This window comes from Capsella rubella, unplaced genomic scaffold, assembly GCF_000375325.1.
Source record: "Capsella rubella cultivar Monte Gargano unplaced genomic scaffold, Caprub1_0 scaffold_3, whole genome shotgun sequence".
NCBI lineage: Eukaryota > Viridiplantae > Streptophyta > Magnoliopsida > Brassicales > Brassicaceae > Capsella > Capsella rubella.
In genome coordinates this window covers 14705310-14723944 of record NW_006238921.1, presented here as the reverse complement: position 1 = coordinate 14723944, position 18635 = coordinate 14705310, and the positions used below count along the sequence as shown (strand labels likewise).

Genomic DNA, 18635 nt, shown 5'->3' with positions numbered 1-18635 from the left:
CACACTAATAACACTCGAACTGACTATTTTGATAAAAAGCCACGTTTGCAAAGTGTTATATTTTCTCATATAAGCTCTTTTACGTCGGACTGGTTCTCTTTCGAAGAAAACCGTTTGTTTTTAGCTTGAATGTATGAATTTTTTTTTGCTGTAAAAAAAAAAAAAAACATTTTAAGACTATACACTCTATTTTCCATAAAGAAAAAAAAATTGTTTAAAAAAAAAAGAAAAGAAAAAAATGCACTCTCCATGTATTTAATATGGTAACCCTTACAACCCAAATCGTTATCAAAACATAATGAAATGATAAAATGATTAAACGTTTTCATGTGTCGGACCTCCAATGGTGAGAGAGAGAGAGTAATCGTACTTTCGACGTTGAGATAACAGAGAGACTACAAAATGTTCTTTTAACTTTTGTTTTCCTTCAAATCGTTTGGACACAATCGCACCTCATCTATTGATGATTTGTATCCATCCATTACCCATTTAAAGACCAAACAAGTTGCATTCAATTCCATTGCTAGCAAATCCGTCTTGACGTTGATGTTTATACCATTTTTCTTTAATCTAAGTTTTTTTTATTTGAATGATTCTTCCGCCCACGTAGTAGTAAAATGTTATAATTGGAAAAGATGTACATACGAACATACTTATTTATATTATAATGTTTTTGTTTTATCGCATGCTATATAGAACACATTAACAGTAATTAAAAAAACATTTATATAAATATTACCATTGGTTACATAGTTAACAACAATGTTATAAACCCAAACCAAATAGATACACACTGACACACACAGACAGACAAAGGTCACCCTCGCTAAACTCATTAGTATGACTTTTTAGCAAGTTTTGTTTTATTTTATTTATTAATAATTAGTCCAATCAAACCAAACCAAACCAAACCGAAATGCTTCGCTTTGTTGGCAAAAACCGTTTTATTCTTCTTTTTTTCTCTCATGATTACTTGTGAAGCAAGAAAGATGCTTCATCCTGAATAACCTTCCACGCCTCCTTCATGTGCTTCTCCTCCGTCAATGGTGCTCCTATTGCGCAACGTAGTACAATTTTTCCCGACAAAGCCTGATTCCCCAAGCAAACCAAATACATATAATTAACTGATTAAAAACATTTTCCAGCAAGAACAAGAAGAAGCAAGATAAGTCGTCACTTACAGTGTGAGACATGAAGAGTTTCCCTGAAGAGTTCGCTGCCTCTAGGAGTTTGCGGTTTTGGTTATTACACTTCTTTTCATCGTCGTTTTTAGGCACCAAGCGGAAACAGACAAGAGAAAAGATCCGAGGTGTGACAATCTGCAAACGAGAATAATCGCTTATTCACCTTCTTTCAAAAGATCCGAGAGAGGTGTGACCAATCTACAAAAGATAATTCGAAAGTTACCTCAAAGTTAGGATCTTGAGAGACAAGTTTTTCGAAATATTTAGCCAGTTTGATATGGTTTCTTATGTAGCTCTTCAAGGTCTCAGCTCCATAGAGCCGTAAAACCATCCATAGTTTCAGTGATCTGTCAATTAATCAAAACAAAACTCAGATTGCGTGTATGCAAATGTAAAGCAAATCTAGCTACTCTTAAGAAACTTGAAATTTGATTTACTCCAAAAGCAAAGAACCTGAATCTTCGTCCGAGAGGGATTTGCCAATCTTTGTAATCAACAACCAAGTTTGCCTGAGAGGCCTAGCCAACCACAAGCATGAAGTAGATAGTAAGACTAGTAATCTAACAGATTCGAAGAAGAAACATTGCACTCTTTTTTTTTTTTCTGAAGAGAAAAATCTTTCTTACCTTGTTTTTGAGAAACTCTGGATTTGTTGAAAGAGCTTCAGTGAGAGAATCTTGCTCCTGTTTTCCAAATAGAAATCCTTTTCTTATATAAGCGAACAGAAAAAAAAAGAAAGGAGAATATGAGATTGAAACGGCAGCTATACCTTAACCCAAAGTAGTGAACAGTCGAAATTAGTGAGGAACCATTTGTGAGCATTCATGTTAAAAGAATCTGCGGTTTCTACACCGTCAATGTATTTTCGGTACTCTGGACATATACAAGCACTTCCAGCATACGCTGCATCCACGTGAAACCATATCTCATTGCTCTGAGAAAGGTAGTAAAAGAAATAGCATCAGTTTCTATGCCTTACAAGATTGCTATGAAGCTTGTTTTAAAATGTGAAATAACTAACGTTTGCAATCTTTCCCAGTGCAGCTAATGGATCAACTGCGGTTGAAGAAGTGGTTCCAACCTGGAGATAAGAAATAGAATAGTCAGAGGACATGCTTCATCAAGAGGGGAATTAAGTACGTAATAGGCTACTTCTTACATTAGCACATAAGAAGAATGGAATCAATCCAGCTTTAAGATCTTTCGAAACAGCTTCTTGAAGCAATTCTGGACGCAGAGCGTAATTTGTAGAGGCGTCGGTTTCCAGCACTCTGCAATTCTCCGGATGGATTCCAGCAATCTGTCAACAATAAACCACAAGTATATTAGTTTTTTCTTGTGAAAAAGATTCTTTAATTTCAAGTCTGCAGAATATTCACCTGGCAAGCCTTCTGTAAAGCTGAATGAGTCTGGTCAGAGGAGTAGACAACAAGCTTCCCAAGCGCGTTTTTGCCAGCGCTTCTTAAGACCTTATCGCGGGCAGCAATCAGAACAACAAGTACAGCTTCACTAGCTGACCCTTGTATCACTCCACCTCCATTTCCTACAATTCAACTCAAGACACACTTAGAAGTGATTGTAGAAGTGATTTCCTACAATAGCTTAGTAGCCACTAGCCACATTAGCAGCGGTTGGGATGATTTTAGAAGTGAGTACCTTTGGACAGAAACTCCTTAGGTAGATTGAGCAGTTTGGCTAGCCAATCAAGAACGATCATCTCAAGCTCGGTGGCAGCTGGAGAAGTAACCCAACTGAAACCAACAATTCCAAGACCAGCACTCAACATCTCACCCAAGAACCCGGCAACACTGCTGTTAGAAGGGTAATAAGCAAAGAATCCCGGGCTTTGCCAATGCGTTACTCCAGGCAAGATTTTCGCCCGAACATCTGCAAAACAAACTCAAATCATATAGAGTTTGTACTTACATAAAACAGATTTAGTATCTACGTTCATAAGAAATGCTCCAAAACTAGAAATAAGTAATCACCATCAAGAACTTGGTCCAGAGTCTCAGGGTGGTCTGGTGCAGAATCAGGCAAAAGCTGATGAAGATAACCAGGCTGCATCAATCAAAACAAGTAAGTTCCAACATTGTGAAAAAAACCAAAGAGATTTTAACTCAAAAGAGAATAAGAACTTGCAACTCCAAGAACAAGGAAAACCCAATGTACCACTAGAAATACCAATTTGGTCTAAACCCACACTATGTCACAACATCTGGGATTTATAAATTTCGAAACTTTTTACAAACCCAATACTCACAATCAGAGTTGTATGTAAAACCCATAAACCCACACCAAAAAAAATGATTGTAAAACTAGAAAAGAAGAAGAAACAATGACCTGAACTTGGCTAAGAACAGGGAAATCTTCGATGGTTTTGTAATAGTCAGCAATGAAGTCAACCATTCGATGTCCATATTCTCTCAGTTGCTCTGAGTCCATCGGCTTCAACACGTTCTTCCCGCTTCCGTTTTGCCTGTTCCATAATTAAGCAGATAAACAAAAACAAACTCAGACAAGCTTCGTTTCAAGTTGTGACCAAAAAAAAGAAAAAAAAAGGGGATTACAACAAAAGCTACAATGACTTTACATGTTGTGTTTGTTTATATGCCTCAGAAGCTCTCTGATTGATTTTGGTTTGTGTTTCAGTGGGAGTTGATGGATCTCTCTTATTTATAGGGCCCAGATTTTTTTATATTTTTTTAAAAAAACTATATATTTAGACAATTTTATTATATTTGTAAAAATAAAATAAACAAAATTTGAATGAATCAAAACTGGAGGAAGCAAACTCAAAATAATTTTTTCCTTTGCAATAATGTGACTGTGAGCCTTCACTATCTCACATTTGGCAAAATCCCATTATGGATTTTTGTGGAGTCTTTAATTTGGAAGAGCAGAAACGTTCGGATTTTTCTAACACAAACACCAAATTTGGAGTCAAGTATTATTACGTTAACACCATTGAATGGATGAGTACTGCATACATAAGAGTCAATTATTCCATATGTTTTTTTTTTAGTAAATAACAGGTTTCTACTCAGTAGTCCATACATCTCTTCAAACCAAGATCAAAGCAAGTAATATAATCTCATTCTAAACGCTATTTGAACCAAAAACCTCTAGGCAAGAGATCCATATGTTAAGATGTGTGCTGCAAGATTATATTTCAAAGGTTATCATCATTCTAAGTGATTCTCTCAGTTTTATAATGTTCCAAGTTGTTTTACAGTTAGGACTATTGTAACATTTACGGTTGATCAATCTTTATAATAGACGTTGAAGTTTTATTTTTGAATGAATCAAAAACCTCCACATATGTTTATCGTATCCATTCATTTGGCTATTAGTAAAAGTACCAATTATGTGAGAAATAATTTGTTTTTGTGTGCCAGAAGTGGGGAACTCTGATTTTGAGATTTGATAGAGATAAAATTGTTCCATCTTTTTCTCATGTTTCTTAACTTTACGTCTTTATGTTATTTCAAATCTATATGAGTGGTCCAAATATCACAAATTACAGCTTTGCAGTGAATCACCAACCAAACTCTTTGGTAAGATAGTGAATGCTATGGGGTAATTTTTCTCGAATGCCGATAGCATCGTAACATCGAATGGTTGCGGCAGACAAATATGTTTGTAGATTAGATTATCTTTTAATTACTGTTCATAAATTACAATTCATAATGATGCAAATCGGAAAAAAAATTAGAAATAATCCGCAGTATACTATTGTTTTTTTGTTAATCTTTGTGGATTAACTATAAACCATTTTTATGTAGAATTAAATTTGATCTGACAAATCATAGTATGTCTAATAAAAAAATAGTTTAATCTACTTTAGCCATAAAAAAAAAAAAACATATAAAAGCCCATAATGGTCCACTGTCCTTTGTTTTTAATAAAAATCTTGTGACTAAGATGACCTTAAACTAATCAGAAAAAAAAAACTGAGTTATGAGTTAATTGGGTCAGATACGTTTCAAATAAAGATCGTCGTCCTCACATTGTTTCCTGTAAAAGCTACGTTTTTCGCATGTTTCACGCCAAACACACACACACACACACACACTCATATAATGGTTTAATCCATTGTTTAATTCTTATAAAAAAGACTTGAGCTATGAAAATGAAATGTCACATTCTCTCGCTTAAAAAGTATTTAGTTATTAGTTCTCCCAAATTATAAATATCTATATTTTCTTAGAATTGAAATAGTGAGATTAAGTCAATTTATCTGATGTGTGGTCAGATGAAAATTGATGACAAGTAGCTCTATTAATATTGTTTTGGAAGTAGTTGAGAGAGATCGAAAAAATATCAAATTTCTAAAGAGAAGGAAAAGAAAAATGTCATTTCACGTGGTCCAAAATAACCCATTAACTTAATTATATAATTATCATATGGTATTATATTGGGTGATTCTAGGATTCTTGCCTTAACGTATAGTTTATCTTGTACAACATGATATAATATATCTCTGTAATTTGGATCCTAATTATACGTACGTGATCTTGATACTCTCTGATTTGCTCCATTATTTGATTTGTTAAATGTATTATTATACTTATAATCAAGAGGGTACGGTGTGACTAATTGATTTTAACAGTTCATGCATGTGATTAATAGAGGTTAATAAATTTGATAATTTGAACGCTTGTGTATAATTAGAGACCGATTAAACAATCTTTTCATACATATTTGCAGCTAACAATAGTGGCAAAGCTATAATTAACGTTCCATAAATCTATGATGATTGATCTCCCAAAATGCACAACATAGATATATAGAAGATCACACAACACAATACCCACATTATTTGACATAGATATATAGGAATTTTATTAAACATTTATAATCTAAACCAGTATCAAGTCAATATTTGATTTTTTTTTTTAATTAGGTTAAACAAAAAAACCGATACGATTTAGTTTTATTAAAGACAGTTGTACTTGTACCTTAAAAAATAGTAAAACAATTGTAGTTTGTCAATTTCGGGACATAAATCTTGTCTCGTGCGTCTTAATATGTCATGTTTTTCCATTCCATAAGCATTTTAATTATTTACCCATTTGAGATTGTATATTTTAGTCAAACATATAAGAAAATAGGTCAACGATTTAGACTTACACATAAATGTAGGGTTCTATTTGTAGACATATTTATCCACTATAGCATTTATAACATAAACTAATATTGGTTTGCGTTCATGAAGTTTGTGAATGTCGGATCGACAGGATAGCAGATCCAGACTGAGTGTGAACCGTGAGCTATCAAATACGTCCGCTATGCATGCTCCACACTAAATACATATTAAAATATTTTGACCCGCAAAAAATACATTTCCTGTAATCCACTTTAGTAAATAGCATGTCTCCATATGTTCTTCTTAAATTCACGTTACCCAAAATTTTCATCTCATATTCTATCATGAATAGTTTAGATGATTTTTTTTATGTTTCAAATTTCCCGTACCTGTTATTTCATGTTCTGATATTTGAAATAAAATAGTTAAAACTAAAATTAACAATTCAAATTTTTTGTTCATGTATCATACATGTTATTTGATATTTGAAAATTGAAATTGAATTTAGTTTCTTGATTTTATGATCTCCTCTCATTACTTTTATTTCTCATCATGCTTTTTATGAAAAATAGTTTGGATAATATTTTATTTTTTCAAATCACTATTATTTCCATAAATATAGATAGATTTGTTTTTTTTAATTATCCTTTTAATTGTATATACTATGATCACTTTATACAAAATGCTTCCCTTTTAATAGTATAGATAGATATATAGTTTTTGAAAATATAAAAAAAAAAAATTTAGATTAAATATGTTTAATTTCGAATTTAATTGAATATTTTTATGGTAATCAAATCAATATTATTTCCATAAATATAGATAGATTTGTTTTTTTTAATTATCCTTTTAATTGTATATACTATGATCACTTTATACAAAATGCTTCCCTTTTAATAGTATAGATTTCTTCTAGGTTAACATTTATTATTATGGTTATCTTAATTATAACTTATAATTTTCACTTTTTTACATCTTATATATATATATAAATTTCTAATAAAATTTAGAAAGGTTTCGTTTATTCATTAAAACAATTATATATTTATAATGAGATTTTCTTATATGATACATATCAAATTCTCAATGTACTATAGAGTTTTTGTAATGGTTTTTAGAAAAATTTAATGCCCGCATTTATTGCAAAACATTTAATTATTTTACTAAAAAAATATGATGTTGGAGATAAGATTCAAACCCGGGTTATATTGATACAAGTGCAACTCTTTTATCATTAACTACATCAATATATTAATTGTGATGTAAACATGTCGGATTAAAACGGGTAAATATTGTTATACGAAATATATATGAAAGAGATTATTACAAATTATATTTGTTTAAAAATTAACATCTATACACGGATTGTATGATAGAACGGGGTTGAATCGATATTACTAAAATATTAAATCATTAATCTTATAATTTAAAGCAAGTTAAAACTTCATTATATTATTTTTTAACAACACCAGTATAAGACATATCGAATCAAATTGCTTTAGTTAAGTATGATATTAGAATTAAAAATAAAATAAAAATAAAAAGTTTTGTTTAGCGGTGTACCGCAGATTAAAATTTAGTATAGTATATTTTAATATATCCTAATAGTTTCATTTTTTTTTTTTTGGATTTTTTATTTCTCTCTACTTTACTATAATTTATGATTTTCTTTTTACAAGACGATATCAACTATTGTTTCACAGACATACTATTAACCATGAAAAAGTTGTTGATCGGATTTGAGATGATTGTACTGTGACCCCGTAAAATGGGCCTTAAAAGGCTTTGTAATCGCGTTTCTAGGTGATTGTTTTCTTTTCTCACAAGAATTATTGCTTCGGTATGAAAAATGGGTATTAATGGGCCTTTTATATATTTTGAGGCTCAATTTATATTTAAGGTTTGTAAGAAGAAGCCATTGTTATTAGGCCTTATATGTATAAGCCCAACATGGTAACGTTTAATTGTTTATTGTTAATGGACTTAACCGCCACCATCTTTTTGTTGTAGCCGGTACATCAACGGGAAGTTCCGTGGCGGCGAGGTCACCGGACGTTTTTTAATACGATTCCAATTTCACGAAGTAGAAGAAGAGATTAGCGATGGAGGACGAATTGGAAGGTCTACGAGCTCATTTTCCTCTTTCGTTCGGTAAGACATCTAATGTTGCGGCGCCAACCGAAGCTATCCACAGCGCAACTCGCCGCGCCGATGTAGCCACTACTGAAGCCGGAGTTTCGTCTGATTCTGCAACGAAGAAATCTGATTCGGGTAAATCTGAATCCGGATTCCCTTCTCTGTCTTCCTCCTCTGAATCCTGGCTCCGAAGCGTACGCGGTCCTAATCGTAACCCTAATAGCTCCACTCTAGCTCCTTCCGATGATGATGTGGCCATGGGTCCGCCACCTCCTCGGTCTAGACCCACGCAAGAGGAAGATGGGGAGGATGACGGAGTTATGATGGGACCGCCGCGTCCGCCACCAAAGGGACTCGGGAACAGTAATGAATCTGATGATGAAGAGGATATGATCGGTCCTCCGCCGCCGCCCCCGGCTGCTGTAGATTCGGATGAAGATTCAGATGACGATGATGCTAACGACGACGAGGAGAATCGTTACCGAATTCCACTGAGCAACGAGATTCAACTCAAGGGACATACTAAGGTATAGTAAACAATCTATAAACTCTTGTTTGAAGTACTTTGATGGAGATTTTGAATTCGAAAAATTGAACAAAATGTTTGTTTCGTGAAATCAGATTGTATCATCTCTAGCTGTTGATAGTGCTGGAGCTAGGGTTCTTTCGGGAAGCTATGACTACACTGTGCGCATGTTCGATTTCCAAGGGATGAATTCTAGACTTCAGTCTTTTAGGCAAATCGAACCATCTGAAGGTCACCAAGTTCGCAGCTTGAGCTGGAGTCCCACTTCTGGTCAATTTCTATGTGTTACTGGTTCAGCACAAGCTAAGGTATATGTGCTTCCTCAAGTCGTTTCCTCTTGACCCTTTACTACAATTCTTAATCATCTATGAATCGCTGACTCTCGTTTCTTCTTTTGAATTTTAGATTTATGATCGAGATGGTCTTACTCTTGGTGAGTTTATGAAAGGAGATATGTATATTCGTGACCTGAAGAACACTAAGGGCCATATTTGTGGGTTGACTTGCGGAGAATGGCATCCTAGGACTAAGGAAACGGTTCTGACGTCGTCGGAAGACGGTTCTTTGCGTATATGGGATGTTAATAACTTCCTAAGCCAAACGCAGGTACTTTTTACCTGTCTATATTCACATTTATAGTTTCTTATTTGCAACGCTTCTCAAATGAACTTGGTGGTTTGATTCTAGCATGCAAGTGGTATTAACTGTTTATTGGAACAGGTTATAAAGCCGAAGCTTGCCAGACCAGGGAGGGTTCCAGTTACAACCTGTGCTTGGGACCGTGATGGAAAGCGTATCGCCGGTGGCGTAGGAGATGGATCTATACAGGTAATGATTGGAAATGCTTGTTTTGATTTCCTGATTACATTTTGTCAGGGAAAGTTTGTGTTTTATATAGTCTTATACTGTTACAATGTAATTTGGCTTGATTAATGGTCTTATATCTTTCTTCTATTTTTGGATCCAGATTTGGAGTCTCAAACCAGGATGGGGAAGCCGGCCAGATATATACGTAGGGAAGGCCCACACTGATGATATAACCTCTGTAAAGTTCTCTAGTGATGGGAGAATCCTGTTATCAAGGAGTTTTGATGGTTCTCTAAAGGTATACCTTAGATCATATCCTGTTTTTGACCAGTTTGGTATTTTGACCAATTTGCTAAGACACTGAACTTTTCTTTCGAATTTTGATCAGGTTTGGGACTTGCGGCAGATGAAAGAAGCTCTAAAAGCTTTCGAGGGTCTCCCTAATAATTATCCCCAAACCAACGTAGCCTTTAGTCCAGACGAACAAATCATTCTGACTGGAACATCCGTTGAGAAAGACAGCACAACAGGAGGCTTGCTCTGCTTCTACGATCGCTCTAAACTGGAGATTGTTCAAAAAGTCGGAATCTCTCCAACTTGCAGTGTGGTGCAATGTGCTTGGCACCCAAGGTTGAATCAGGTAAAGATCAACAACAATAAAAGCACTGTTCCCTTGCTCTAAATTTAATCCTCAACTTCACATCTGATTTCCTCTATTGCTGTAGATATTTGCAACATCTGGAGACAAAAGCCAAGGTGGAACTCACATCCTTTACGATCCAACCCAGAGTGAGAGAGGCGCGTGCGTCTGTGTTGCACGTGCACCAAGGAAGAAATCTATTGACGATTACCAACCAGAACCAGTAATTCACAACCCTCATGCATTACCATTGTTCAGAGACGCACCAAGCCGTAAACGTCAAAGAGAGAAAGCATTGAAGGATCCTATTAAATCCCACAAGCCTGAGGTTCCCATGTCAGGTCCTGGTCATGGTGGAAGAGTTGGGACTACTGGTAGTGGCTTATTAACACAATATCTTCTCAAGGTAAGGAGTCTCAGTATCTTCTTTGATTTTGCGATCCGGTTTATCTGTGTATTTAAATATTGTTGTTGTTGTTGTTGCGTGTGTGTTTGCAGCAAGGTGGGATGATAAAAGAGACGTGGATGGAAGAAGATCCAAGAGAAGCAATATTGAAATACGCCGAGGTTGCTGTAAATGATCCTAAGTTTATTGCCCCTGCTTACTCTCAGACCCAGCCTAAGACCATCTTCGCTAAATCTGATGACGAAGAAGAAGAAGGTGACACCAAAAAATAGTTAGTGTTTCCATAATACTCACACTTTTCTCAACGACCATTTCCATGTATCCTGTATAATGATCAAATCATGGCACTGTAGAACAAGAACAAAAAAAACATACTTAGTCCGGAACGCCATTCTTAGAGCTTAGATTTGGAGAAAGATTTGTGGAACAGCGTTTTTGGTCAAAGAATCGCATATTGAACTGCTATTTGCGGTTGAAGTATTGTTTTGTTCACGGAGTTTTACCTTTAAAAAATGGATTAAATAAAAATGCAAAACAGTATTGTCCATTCTCCATACTGAAGAGAAAGTATAAACTGATTTATTCTCACAATCATTGTGAAACATGAAATCAAGCACTTGAATTAAGCAAAAAAGGGTTTTCAAGTGTTCTGTACAACTTTCACAAACAAAAGCTTAAAGCTTTCTATTGAGAGGTGATTAATTTACAAGAGCAGAAAAGAAGTTTTCAAACAAGTGTTTGGTAATGATAATAAGGATCAGAGATCCAGACACGATAAGCATGTCTCTGTTCTCTCGTTTCCTTACTTTTCTACTACAGTAACATGTGAGTAAACATCTTGTATTCATCATCACCTGTTAAGTCTTCTCTCTCTGCGTATAAAGGGTAGAAAAGTTACCCTCTGTTGCTTTTTTTTGCTTGTTTTCTTATGTTTGGACTTTGGATGGTTTCTTGATGACAAAATGAGCTTCAGCGACGCCCGTTCTCAAAGCTCGATAGTCGTGAATCTGATAAAACACTAAATAGTTGCGTGTCTACAAATAACTGCAAAACCCAGAATAACAAAAGAAAAAACAAAAATTAGAGTCTGTAAGTCTCTGGATTCCAGTGAGATTATCGAAAACTGAAGCCATGGTGAGGATTAGGATTTTGTACCTTAATGAAGGGTCTGTCTCTACCAGGAAATGAATCAATAAAACTGTCCTTTAGGAGTAGAGAAACCTGAGAAAGAAAGATTCAGTTAGGTAGTTGGAGATAGAGAAGAAGTAGCTCTGAGGAAAGTCACTTATAAGTAAGTACCCTGTCGCTATTAGATTGAACACTTGTTATGGTGTGAGAGTGTAAATCTGAGCAAAGAGACTCCATGTAATCTGCCATTACTCTCAAGAATTTCGTCGCGGCTTCTGCCTGAGAATTAGTCGATCATATGAATTCGAGTTAGGTAATTTAAGTTTTGGTACAATTTTAGGCCATGCAATGGTAACTACTTACTTGCACTTCATTGCATTTATAAACCGGATGTCTTCTAGCATTCGAGCTCTGCTGAGCCAGTGTGGCATGGATTGGAGCCAACTGAGCCATAAGTTCTCTACACTGAGGCAATGCTGGCATATTGCATATTTTCACCTGAAAAACATAGTAAAAATGTTACATGCCTTGAGAATTGTAGATTTCATTGGTTTTGGGTGCTGACTAGAAAGAAATAGATAAAAAAATTTCATCATGATATGGCCACCAAACCTGATTGTTGAGGATGTTAACTAGAATAAGATTAGACGTTTTGACCTTCCAATCAATAGGTTTACTGTGTATACCGACCTGCGCAAATGCAGACCATGTGAGCAACAAGAAACATACATAGTTAATGATTGACAATGCAACATGGACTAAATCCGGGATTTTATGGTTTATTCAGCTCCTCAGAATAAGTAATCATTTAGCTTTTCAAGACAACAAACAAGGTACTTCATATGGAATATAAACTTACAAGGAAGGGAACTGGTGCCTCGAGGAAATCAAACATCCTTCCAGGCAGAACCTGAAGACAACAGAGAGAAGTTACGACAAGAAAACCACAATTCGATTGGTCAACTGTTTTTCTAGTAATGTCATGCTTACCGGAAGCAATAAACTCTGCCACTGAAATGGCCTAATCATTGGTACAAGAGACAGTACTATTGCTGACAATACCCCCTACAATAGTTATCAGTCAGTTCAGATGACCATTTCCATTTGAATAACGATCAGATGATAGATTTAACTAACCAGATTTGGGCAGATTACAACAATCTGCTTCTCCAATAATACTCCAGCAAGGAGTGACATAATCTGGATGGAAGAAAATACTTTGTATCTTCAGATATTTGTTACTAGTGAAAACACTAACTCAAGGCACAGAGAAGAGATGGACATCCACCGCAAAATAGTAGGAATTTTATCGATAGGTTGTTCTACACTGAAACAGAACAAGCAAAAGAAAAGAAAAAAAGATGCTAAGAAGAAGAGGCCATACAGTTTCAAGAGAGAGAATACGACAAACTGTTGCTGTTGTCCACATTGAGAGACCCATGGCCTCCTCAGCAGCTGTCAACCTTGCATTTATCTTTGGCAAACGAAGAAGAAAAGAGACTGAGATAAGATTATAAAGTAGAGACAATACTACAAAGGATATTGTCCAATATTAAATATACCTCGGAAGAATTAGAAGAGCAAATATATTCTTCTGACAATCCTAGAGCTGAAACTGGAGGACGGGTATACGCGATGGATTGTAAATGTTCCAGTGGGTGGAAAACTACTTCACTTCCACGGGAAGGAATTGCCAATGAGTGGTAGCCGCAAACTAACTGTAACGAATCATTGTTGTGTTCCTATCAAGGTGAGACACCATATGACAGTATATGAGAAATAATGAAGAAGAGATGATAGAGCAACTAAATGGTGAAGCTGCTTGTGATCTCCTTACCTTAGCCCATTCCAGTATTAAATCATCTCCGAAATCATTTTCACTATTTGATAAATCATCAATGTCATCTGACAACACACTTCTAGCTGAACTGCCATATATAAAAATGTAAATCTGAAATTATACTGGCAATAAACTGAATAATAACATTAATTGGAAAAATGACAACTACATTACTTGACAAGATTTCCTAAAATAAGGAGTTTGTGTTGTTAAATTACCTGAACACAGACTCACAGCTTTCATTACGCTCTATCGGTTGGGTCCTAGGATCAACACATGTAACCTCTGGAGAAGTGTGGCCATTCTCATAGCTCTGGGACGTTTTTTCGGGGGTATCCAAGTGGTTCTCAAATACTTCAGAAGAATTATCATCGTAACAATGGAAAACTTTTCTCCCGTCTCTTTCTATTTCCTTGATCTGGCTTACATCTGAAGTATCGCTGGTGACAACACTATCTGGAGACTGAGGTTCTGCAAAGTTTGCAAGGTCACTATCAGATATCAATCCAGCAGCAGCAGCTGTGAGTGCCATGACTCCATCAACAGGTATTGCAGAAGCCATCCAGTCATCAGGGTTGCTACGAGGTGAAGAAACACGCCCATCGATTTGATCATTCATCCTGGAAATTGATGGACGATAGCATGCAGCAGCAAGAGACATCTCACTAACAAACTCGGTTATCCGTTTTAGACGCTCCTGTGCAATCATACTGCATCAACATGTGAATGACCTTAACATCAGCATAGACCTTGATGCAGGGAAAAGCCACTACTCAGAGTAAGAGAATGTCATCGTAAGTACCTGTTTAACATCTCAAAGTGTAGTTCAAAAAAAGGAACTCTGGTCAGCAAGCAATAGCATCGAGGTGCAGAAACCAAAAAACGACTGCCTCCTCCAGATGAATGCAAGGGTGACGCAGTGCTTAATACACCAGGGGGTCTCTGAACAATCTCCGACACATGTAAGCAAACACCATACAATGTCGCATCATCTGCTACCTGACAGAGAATTGGATTGCCTCATGTTACATGACTAGTGGATGTCTGACACTAAAAAATTTAGAGAGGGATAAAAAGAAACTATAGATTACCTTGAACGAAAATATGAACGATGAATCATCTGTGCCTAAATGTTCCTGCAGTGAACTCAAAAGTATGATATGTAAACCTATATTCCAAACTAACATAGATGAACTACAAAAGCTCATACAGGTATTCTATTTAGAACAATTTTCAGACCTGTCCATATACGAGCTCATTTAGATCACTGAGAGATGGGGTCCTCTCCAAAAGTCGTGCCTGTTAAGAAATATCATGTTTTAACTGTCTTAGTTGCTGCATATATCACATAACCCAATGATACCAACTATACATGATGAATATTATTACCAGTAGTACGAATCAATTCTATGTTAATTCTCTAATTAACTGACGTGGTTCATAACTAATGATATACCAATGCACGTTGACGGTCACTAAAACAATATAAAGATGCACACCAAACATATCATACCTTGACACCACCAGGGAAACAGAAAGTTGCTAGATCCTTTGGACGCATCGCCACCTTCTTCCCAGGAGGGTATTTAAAAAGAATCTGCGCATGGAATGGAAGTCGATAAAGAGAAGAAAGAAGCCAACTAAATCTGCCATGAAGCAGAACAAACGCATATAACATAGTAGACAACGAGACCAAAATAAAACAGAATATGTGTCTCATGTTACATATCTAAGCATGCCAAAATTATGTGAACTCAGAGAAAAAATCAAGGTAACACAAACCTGTGGCTCCAATACTGGAAACTGAGGCCCACGGTGACGGAGTATTCTGTAGTCTGCCACTTCATACCTTGACATCTCCATCTCCCATTTTTTTCTTCTACGGAAAGCCTCTTCCACTGGCTTCAAATTCGTTTCCGGATGAAGCCCCACAATGATAAAATGTTCAAATAGTGACGTTGGTTCCTTTAATTTTGCTTGATCCTAGAGAATTTGACAAATGGAAAGTATTAGTCAGCTAATATGCTATGCAGGACCAGTATTTTTAGACAATAAGGAGAAGAACTACATAGACAAAAACGTGTTTCAAATGTTTGACAGGACACCCTAGAGAGATTGAATACCAGAGCTTTTGAAGAGTGAAGCTGGTACCACTGTCTTTTTTGGTTTGCTAGGACCTCAGGATTGAAAGTGGGCCGGTTATCCTCACGTAGATTGCTGACCCCACGCCAAGCCTTTTGCATCTGTGTTTTCAATCTCTGGAAACTGTTTGTGCGTCTGTGTCCAGGAGTCCCTATAGTCCCTATCTCACTTTGGGCGCGCCTATGCCCTTGTGTAGGTGACTGCGGTAAGACTGGTCCATTGAAGTATACGTTTTGATATGTCTCTCCAGCTACTTTAACTGCATCAGCAGTACATGGCGAAGAGTCCTGCTCTCCTGTAACTTCTCTCATTTCCATCTTTCTAATGCTTGTGTCATTAAGTTGTGCCTCGCATCTTGGACTCTGCGGTTCATCATCATTTTCCCTCAGCATCAAACTCGAATCATCTTCGCTATTTTTTTCCAACAATCTGTTCTCATCCTTATTACCACCTCTATTACATATTCCTGCAGCTTCTTCGGTATCGCCCACCTTCAGATGAAGGAGTTCATCTGCTTTAGCTTGACCATTAGCCACTTCTGTATCCCGTTCTTTAATCTCTATACTAAGAGCCTCGTCATCCCTCTCAGGTGAACATGAAGCAGATTCTTCAATATTCCTTGATACAGAACCGAGTACCTTTTCATCTCTCTCTAACACAGCTTGGTGATTATCCTTATCTACCTTTCCCAAAGTCTCATGTCTGTCTTCACTCCCAACGCTCTCAGGTGAGCAACACTCAACTTCTTGTTCATTGCTAGATTTCAAACTATCATGTTTCCAAGATGCAATCCGTTCATCCTCTTTTCCACAGTTACTCCATTCATCGTTTTCTCCATCTCTTCCACTCGTGACAGGACTCCCATCATCATCTATTTCCTCCATAACATGTATTTCACTCCTCGAGGTGCCCACGTCTTCTTCTCTACTTACCGATACAGATGTATCCACTTCCTCATCTGTCAGCAACCTACCTTCCTTGTGGTCATCCCTCCTACTCAACGTCCTCCACCCATTATCATCATTGCCATCTGCATCCCTAAAAGCTTCTACATCCGTGTTCTTCATGTATCCTAAAATATCATCTCTATTTCGATCTCCCCGATGAACAGCCAACACGTCTCCCTGCATATTCCGGCTTCACACAGCACTCCTACCTCCCCTCACACAACATGAGCAAAGCCAACAACAACAACTACCATATATACCTCAATATTTTATCCTAAAGACATCAAACAAACAAACAAAATCAGACAAGATAAAACTTAAAACAAAAACAAAACAAGAGATTAAAAATCGTATTGGAACTTGAACAACCTTACGATCTTCATAAACCAATCACCAATCCTTAATTTATAACGAAACCCTAAATTTCCAAGAAGAGTTGAAGACCATCAGCAAAAAATTCAACAAAAAAAAAAAAAAAAAACGAATTCAAGGTTCGACGAGCCCTGTATGTGAATTAAAAAGAAACAAAGGGCTATAAAACTTTCGAATCCACGAAATTAAGAAGAAAAGATACCTCCAGCAAAATCAAAGCTAGTCCTCCTGGTAGGGGAATTTTTATTTTATTTACTTTTATTGAGAATTCAAAACGAAGAAAAATCCAAAAAAATTAAAGGGAGAGAGAGAGAGAGAGATTGTAACGGAAGCTTGGATTCTGGAGGGAACGAAATGAATGCGAGAGAAGGTGAATGAAGAAGAAAGATTATTATTAGAGGGGAGAGAGAAAGAAGAAGGAAGAAGAAGAACTTAGAAGATGATTACAACAAAAACAAAAACAAAAGTGGGATATTTTGACTAAATTGTAGTAATGTTTTCTTCCTTTTTGATTGGGGGGGTCGAAAAAGACAGGTGAGTAAAGTTTTGTACTAAAAATAGAATTTTTACGAATAAGGGGAGAGGAGAGGTTAAACTTGAGACCAGGAGGAGAAGAAACATCTTCTTCCTCTCTCAGGCAGGCTGCTTAAGCTATTGTATACATATCTTTTCATTATTTGCCTTTTTAACCCCTGCTTCTCTTCTCTTTTCTCTTTTCTCTTTTCTCTTTCCCCCTCACGTTTTTTTTCCTTTAACTCTACTAAACGTGGCCTTCATGTTTATGAGCAAAAAAAGTCTGAACACAACCCCAAATTTGTTGATTTATTTGACTTGTTTTTATCTCTTCATTACTACTCACTTAACATAATCACGACCAAAAAAAAACACAATTTATCCAATTTACTCCTCCTCTGCAGACCTTTGAATTTTTTTTTGTTTTTCTGCTTTGTCAAAAGTAGAAAAACTATTGAAAAATCTATAATTTTTTATAAGGCAGAGATATCGTAACTAAAAATAGTAGTAGTATATTAGAAGAACATTGGATTATGAAATAGATAAATAGAAAACACAACACTAGCCCAATTGTAACATTTCTAGATATAGAGAATTCACACCTAACACCTAAAAACTAATGAAAATGATTTGATATAATATTCTTTTGTGTTTATGACCAAATCTACATTTTCATTTATTATACAAAATATTCTTAACATTTATTTTTGTGTAACTCAATATGCTAATTTGGGAAAATTTTGTAGTTCTAATATTGTTTTTCTTTTAGCAAAAAGAGCATCGATAGGAAAGAATGAAAGTCATAAGAATTACGACCAATCAAATTGCTTGTTTTGATCGAAAACTAATGTTTTATATTCTTTATTGAATATATGACGATTCAGAAAATAGTCTATATGTCAAAA

General features: G+C 35.9%; 3 protein-coding genes across 3 annotated transcripts; 1 reads left to right on the top strand and 2 right to left on the bottom strand.

Annotated features, from left to right (window-relative positions):
- Nucleotides 1–709: 709 nt before the first annotated feature.
- On the bottom strand, nt 710–3818 carry LOC17893074 (tyrosine decarboxylase 1). Its single transcript, XM_023786394.1, has 13 exons — nt 3778–3818; nt 3528–3663; nt 3173–3245; nt 2841–3071; nt 2564–2727; nt 2344–2484; nt 2206–2265; nt 1954–2118; nt 1811–1867; nt 1638–1702; nt 1408–1531; nt 1182–1319; nt 710–1089 (listed from the first exon to the last, which is right to left on the bottom strand). Coding segments are annotated over exons 1-13 (1476 nt in total). The 5' UTR covers nt 3780–3818; the 3' UTR covers nt 710–969.
- Nucleotides 3819–8281: 4463 nt separating this feature from the next.
- On the top strand, nt 8282–11265 carry LOC17891316 (WD repeat-containing protein 70). The gene is made up of 8 exons (XM_006297097.2): nt 8282–8936; nt 9031–9243; nt 9341–9541; nt 9656–9763; nt 9903–10040; nt 10131–10382; nt 10468–10788; nt 10881–11265. The coding sequence occupies exons 1-8, from the start codon at nt 8376–8378 to the stop codon at nt 11058–11060; spliced, it is 1974 nt and encodes a 657-aa protein (XP_006297159.1). The 5' UTR covers nt 8282–8375; the 3' UTR covers nt 11061–11265.
- Nucleotides 11266–11387: 122 nt separating this feature from the next.
- On the bottom strand, nt 11388–17867 carry LOC17890653. The gene is made up of 20 exons (XM_006299198.2): nt 17420–17867; nt 17215–17263; nt 15880–17119; nt 15539–15739; nt 15270–15353; nt 14996–15055; nt 14848–14892; nt 14559–14755; nt 13975–14466; nt 13754–13844; nt 13479–13658; nt 13301–13390; nt 13054–13116; nt 12907–12981; nt 12776–12826; nt 12529–12606; nt 12280–12414; nt 12088–12195; nt 11944–12009; nt 11388–11832 (listed from the first exon to the last, which is right to left on the bottom strand). Exons 3-20 carry the CDS (start codon nt 17026–17028, stop codon nt 11758–11760), a joined length of 3240 nt encoding a protein of 1079 aa, XP_006299260.1. The 5' UTR covers nt 17029–17119; nt 17215–17263; nt 17420–17867; the 3' UTR covers nt 11388–11757.
- Between the last annotated feature and the right edge of the window lie 768 nt (nt 17868–18635).

Coding starts and splice junctions, on each gene's coding strand:
- LOC17893074 (XM_023786394.1), bottom strand. Junction 1,868..1,953: donor GTTCACTACTTTGGGTTAAG/GTATAGCTGCCG, acceptor TTTGGAAAACAG/GAGCAAGATTCTCTCACTGA. Junction 1,090..1,181: donor AACTCTTCATGTCTCACACT/GTAAGTGACGAC, acceptor TTGGGGAATCAG/GCTTTGTCGGGAAAAATTGT.
- LOC17890653 (XM_006299198.2), bottom strand. CDS start 17,028: ATGCAGGGAGACGTGTTGGCTGTTCATCGGGGAGATCGAAATAGAGAT. Junction 15,354..15,538: donor TTCCAGTATTGGAGCCACAG/GTTTGTGTTACC, acceptor TTCCATGCGCAG/ATTCTTTTTAAATACCCTCC. Junction 13,391..13,478: donor GCTCTTCTAATTCTTCCGAG/GTATATTTAATA, acceptor CGTTTGCCAAAG/ATAAATGCAAGGTTGACAGC.
- LOC17891316 (XM_006297097.2), top strand. CDS start 8,376: ATGGAGGACGAATTGGAAGGTCTACGAGCTCATTTTCCTCTTTCGTTC. Junction 10,383..10,467: donor GGCACCCAAGGTTGAATCAG/GTAAAGATCAAC, acceptor CTATTGCTGTAG/ATATTTGCAACATCTGGAGA. Junction 10,789..10,880: donor TAACACAATATCTTCTCAAG/GTAAGGAGTCTC, acceptor GTGTGTTTGCAG/CAAGGTGGGATGATAAAAGA.